This window comes from Schistocerca nitens, chromosome 5, assembly GCF_023898315.1.
Source record: "Schistocerca nitens isolate TAMUIC-IGC-003100 chromosome 5, iqSchNite1.1, whole genome shotgun sequence".
NCBI lineage: Eukaryota > Metazoa > Arthropoda > Insecta > Orthoptera > Acrididae > Schistocerca > Schistocerca nitens.
Window position 1 is genome coordinate 232,554,126 of NC_064618.1, and position 6,000 is coordinate 232,560,125.

The 6,000-nt window shown below is 36.9% G+C and overlaps 1 protein-coding gene across 4 annotated transcripts in view; it reads left to right on the forward strand.

Annotated features, from left to right (window-relative positions):
* Nucleotides 1-5,371, forward strand: part of LOC126259256 (RUN and FYVE domain-containing protein 2) — a 164,630-nt gene extending 159,259 nt beyond the window's left edge. For 3 of the 4 annotated variants that reach the window (XM_049955889.1, XM_049955888.1, XM_049955890.1), the window contains one exon: nucleotides 4,050-5,371. In XM_049955889.1, coding sequence (XP_049811846.1) covers nucleotides 4,050-4,190 — 141 coding nt within the window. In that variant the 3' untranslated portion in view covers nucleotides 4,191-5,371. The remainder of the gene's footprint in view (nucleotides 1-4,049) is intronic. The other variant, XM_049955887.1, reaches the window with a different exon arrangement.
* Nucleotides 5,372-6,000: the final 629 nt, after the last annotated feature.

Consider the following 6,000-nt stretch of genomic DNA (forward strand, 5'->3'; position numbering starts at 1 on the left):
AGAAAAAAATCTCGTCTTCCACCTTTTTTTTAATTTATTTACTGACGCAGAGGTTTGGGCGCCAGTATTTATCTTTGTGCCTGCAAAGCATGCCTGTGTAGCGCTACATATATTCGCGGCTGAAGTTAGTTGTGGCGGCACCTACCAACATTTTTCAGAACTTCTGCTTACTTTCCACTCGATTCTAAGCCGCAGGCAGTTTTTTTTATTACAAAAACCGGAAAAAAAGTGCGGCTTAGATTCAAGTAAATACGGTAGTCTCTCCTTGTTGTCAGATGATGATGGTGTTCCTGTCTTCTCTGATTTGTATTTCTCACCTGTCCGCCTAGCTGTCCAATTAGATTTATTCTATAGGAAAGATGAATCTGTACTTCTTCTCCACATTCATTTTTGTCTATTGAGTGTGGAATATAACTGTTCGCTACAGCAACTTCAATCAGCCAGAAGAATAATTTTTTTCCATCACTTGTATGATCATCTTTGCAAACCATAGCAACCACAGTACTCACCAGTCCTATCCACTCCTTCCATATACTTTGTGTATTCCAAAAGAAGGGTTTCAGGAACTTCACAGGCTCTTTCTTCCTGTAATCAGTGATCAGTTGGGGTTGAGAACCAAAAAGTAAACCCATGCCTCTAACCTTTCGTCATGGAAGCAAAGACACATAGTTTCCACTTCACTTTGATAGGCACATAACTCATATTCAGCAAGTTTTGTCTTCTTCTGATCACATGGAAAATCTTTCCTAGAGGGCATAACTCTGTTAGATGAAATTTCCTTTTGTGCAATTCCAGAACAAGTTGAGGTCTTGTGCAGAATCTGTTGAATGAACCACTATTCATGTTGCAAAAGGTAAATCAGAAGGCATTCTGTAGTTATCTTTACATAATACAAAATGTGAGAGAAAACATAACCATTTTCTGAATCACACTTCTGTACTCTCATCTATAGCCACATTTCTTTGTGGTACATGAAATTCCTTGCATGTACCGTTAATATATCCACTAACATTCTTCTCCTTGCTCCGTCTCAGATGCTGATACCTCTGAGCTTGTGACGGTTAAAACTTTTAAAAAAAGGCGAGGGACAAGAGAAAACATAATTGAAAGATGGAGTTTGTTCTACTCAGTGTTTTGTAAAGTAGTCAAGTTATTCTGGCTTCAAATTCAAGGCCATATTCACTTTTATACCAAGGAAAGCCTTCAGTTGTTCAGATGAAACAACTCTCCACGAGTGTCACATAGAGTGTTGTGTGAGTGTAATGACTTTCTGTGTCTTTTTCTCTAGCATATATATTTGTAGCAGAGTTGGGATTTTGGTTAGATACCCTGAGGAATGGTGAAATCTTATTTTGCAGCAGAAAAAGGAAACCACAAGAGAGATCACCATCATCACCATAAACCTTCCAGATATTTGTTACAAGTTGTGTCTCTTCATCACTTTCCACTGGATACTTATTAACTAACACTTATGACACTGTACATTGTGTAAGTTTCTTCTTGATAACTTTCATCAATAAATTCTCCTTTTTCCTCAGTGTCCTTGAGAAGCCACCTGGCAATATCACCATCACTTACACTTTTTTTTTCCATTACCCTACTGGAAACGTGTGAATGCAACATGCTTTGAGTTGTGAGGTCATTATACTAACTGCTGCCATACACCTAGTGGATTCCAACAATGCAGCAAATGGAAAACAGAATAATTGAAACATCTGACATCAGAGCCATTGCAGAAAATCGTAATGTTGGACATAGTCCGACAGTGAAACCAGAAGAGTTAGAACACCTTATGTGCTGTACAACACAAATTACAACCAAAAATAATAAATAAATTCAAGCTGGCTGTGACACAGCTTACCATGAATGGTTTTGTGTCTCGCTACTTTGCTGGCAGAAAATTGGATCACTGTATCGGCCACACTGTATTGCTCTAAGTTGATAGGCAGTAGGTATGATTGTTGGCAGCTGGGGCATTGTTATGGCTCCAGTGAAACAGTCATAATCCTTTTGTAGTTCTGGCTGCAAATATTCCGAATCACAGTCTTGAAAAGTCTCTAAAACTTATACTTGGTAGTTCCCCACACCGTGCAGGTAGGAGTAACACCACTGTGGCTCCCCAAAACATTTAAAGAATGGGACCTACCCCACATTCCACCATCATAGCCGATGGTCAACTGGGGTACTGGATAAGTGTGACACATCACTGAACACAGTGTGATCCCATTCATCAGCAGGCCATGCTTCCTGGCCACAGCATCACTTTAAATGCAGCCATTTGTGTTGTGGTGTTAATATTAGCCTACTCATAAAACAGCAATAGCCTTGTCTGAATGCTGTTTCTCTCTGACCAATAGTGTGGGGTGACCCAATGTGTTACAGGGAGTCCATTACTTGGTTTTGCAAGCACATATGTGAAGGGGTTACAGTGTGCTTGGTGCACAGCAGGGCAACCCTCCCTTCTGGCACTAAGATGTAGTTGACTGGAACTTGACCACCATCATGGCTGCCCTTAAGTTTTCATGCAGTCAACCCTAAAGCTACTGTTACATCCGAATGCCCCACAAATCTGGATATTGCACAATTTGACCATCATCCCGGCAAGTGAAGACCCACAATGAGACCACTTTCAAATTCAGATGAGTACACTGTGTATCCATGTCCTTCACGGTGATCACTGAAGCTGTTCAAGCACCTTATGTACCTTACCAGGCCTGTTAACAACATTAAACATGAATCTTGTGGCATTTCTACCTTTCACAGGGAACTGCAATTTGTGTGTGTGTGTGTGTGTGTGTGTGTGAGAGAGAGAGAGAGAGAGAGAGAGAGAGAGAGAGAGAGAGAGAGAAAAGTTACATTGTCATGCAAACACATCTGTGTGCTTCACTGTTTTTGTCGGGCAGTGTAGTTTGTGTACTTGCAATACAAATAGCCGTAGGTAAAATACTGTGTGTAAAATATCACAATATTTTGGACAGAGATTAACATTTATTTACCAACCACTGAAACAGGAGTAATAGAAGCAGCTCTGTCAGCAATAGAAATTTGGAAACAGAATAGAATATTAGGTGTTACTAAAAAAATCCCATCTTGGAAGAAAGGGAGTGATGGGAAAAGAAGACACAAGAAATACAAGTGCAGAAAAGAAAAACGGAGAAACTTTACCTTATCCTTAACACTTGATCTTTTCCTTAATGTTGTTTGGAATCTTTCCTATCTTCTGTTGAAGGTGTTTCTCAGAAAGCTAGAGCCTTATTCTTTATTTATTTGTTTATTTTGTAATCTACAGAAAGGGAGTAGCTGTGTTCTAGTTACTCCTGGTTTTGCAACTATTAGTTAGATTCTCTTCAATTTTCATAAATATTTTTGATATTTGTTTCATGTGTTCCATAAACAATGGATGTAATATGTGTTGGTAATTAGCAACCATAAATATTCAAGTAACTGACAGGTAGATTATATTGTGCAGACAACATTGTAGGCAGATCAACCACAGCTATGAGTATTCATTTTGTGTATTAATAACCACTTCGGCTCTATTTTGGTCCTTTATTTCTGTACCACTGGTTTCATGGCATTAAAGCCACATCTTCAGATGAGGTATGATTAAAACATTAGAGCAGAAAAGCTCGGAATCTTTATTCACAACATTCATATACAGGCAAGCTGTTTATTTTCTTGCCATCAGTATGACAAGAGCACGTGGCCATGTCCCTTGTACACAGTTCCATATAGATCGGAGAAGAGATCACTATGATACAATTTGTTTTGGACCCGTCCACAATATTGGAATTTGGCAGTTTTACTCCATGACATATCATCTTTCAGCAGTGTTTTGCACTGAAGGACAACAAATCCTGGGAAAAAAGATTCCGAGCATTTCCACTCTAATGTTTTAATCATATGTCACCTAAAGGTGTGGCTGTAACACCATGAAACTGGTAGTGGTACAGTAATAAAGGACCAAAACACAGCTGAAGTGATTATTAATACCCAAGAGAGAATATTGTGTTTTGTTCTTTGTAATTTTTTTCTCTCTTTTTTAACAGCACCACTGCCGTAACTGTGGAGAAATTTTTTGTAACAAGTGCTCAGATAATGCAATGATGCTACCCTCTTCAGCAAAGCCTGTGCGAGTATGTGATGAATGCCATGTCTACCTTGTTGGACGCTATTCGGTGTGCAACTGAGGACCAGATACGTAGCCATTGCTATGTACATAATATGTATTGCTTCTAAAGGAGCTTTATGTATATATATATATGAATTATAGATTATTTGAAGAGTTACATTAAGGAGGTTATAGTGTCTGTTATAACTGTGATATATTTTGTGAAATTATTTATAAGAATAAGCAGATTTATTTTTGCCACTCTTGTCAATGTTATAATAAAAACAATGTGTTCTGTAATATAAATTGTCAAATGTACATTTCATCAGTGAAACTGATACTGTTTGCTTAGCACAACGAAAATCTTATTTTGTATGAAATGTATATTTTAGAGTGAACCAAAGTAAGGATGACAAAAAAGAAAACTTATCACAAAAAATGTATGTATGCTGTAATACATTTAAACTTTTGATGTTGTTTTTATGGCTGTTCACGTAAGTTTTTACTTAATAACAGTTGTTTCAAGTGGCTGAAGCTTTAATTGTCATTCATTCCATTCATTCATTCATTCATTCATTCATTCATTAGTTTTATAGGTTACATATTGTTTTCTGTAACACTGTGTCTAGTGGCCTTCATTGTACTTTAATCTTATACACTAAAGATCTGAAAAGTTGCCACTTGAAAGTTTTTAATCTTGAATGTAATCCTTTTTTATGAATCCATTTATGTATATTACATATACGGACCAGATCTGTGAAGTATCAAAAGTATCTCTTGTTTCATAAGTGGCTATCTTTCATATTTAAAAAATTACCTTGGATCACAAAAAATGAAATTTCCAAGTAGAGAAGTAAGATAACATGTATAAACATGAACCTCTCTTTGTTTTCACATTCCAGAAACGTTAATCTTATTGCCAAAATACTGCATCATAAGATCCTCACTTCAGACATTTTTTTCAGCCACTGCCATTCATTCCATGGAAATGCGCAGTACTTAATTTGTTGTCAAGTGTGCAGTGAAGAACTCGTCCACATTCACAACCAACATTTTGAGTTGGTATACTTACAAGGGGGAGTGGGGGAGGATGTATTTGTGTTCTCTGTTTGTCATAATGTTCTGGTATGTATTTAACATATAAATTAATTTAGAATATTTTCTTTATTGTGTCATACAACATGTATTCTTGCCTCAACTATGTTTTCAAGATCTGGTTTGATCAGAGTATTTTATGTTCTGTTCTTGTACTTACTTCTTTAAAGAAAAGACAACTTCTGAAAGCAGTTATGACTTTTGTCTCAAATCAAACATTTTCATGCTATAAAACTGTTTCATATTATTTGAACAACTGCTAAATAGACAAGGTAATTGCAGTGAATGAAGTAATCAGAATGCAGCTATGAAAACACCCAGAAATGTATTTGCATTACACACTGGTCAAGATCATGATTCAAATATTATACATTCACTTCCATTTCTAGTATCAGTGTGTTGCTGAATAGGTTTTAGTTGTCAGTGCAGCTGACATGTGAAGGGTGCTGAAATAATTGTATTTTCACCATCATTTTGCTAACCTGTAGTGGAGATGAATGACTGGAAGTCACTTTGTACATCTACATCTGCATGACTACTCTGCAATTCACACTTAAGAGCTCGGTAGAGGGTTCGTCGAACCACTTTCATGCTATTTCTCTGCAGTTTTACTCTCAAATATCACCTGGGAAAAATGAACACATAAATCTTTCTGTGCAAGCTCTAATTAATCTTATTTTATTACAGTGGTTATTTCTCTGTGTGTAAGTGGGACTCAACAAAATGTTTTTGCATTCGGTGGAGAAAATTAGTGATCAAAGTTTCATGAAGAGATCTCATCACAGTGAAAAGTG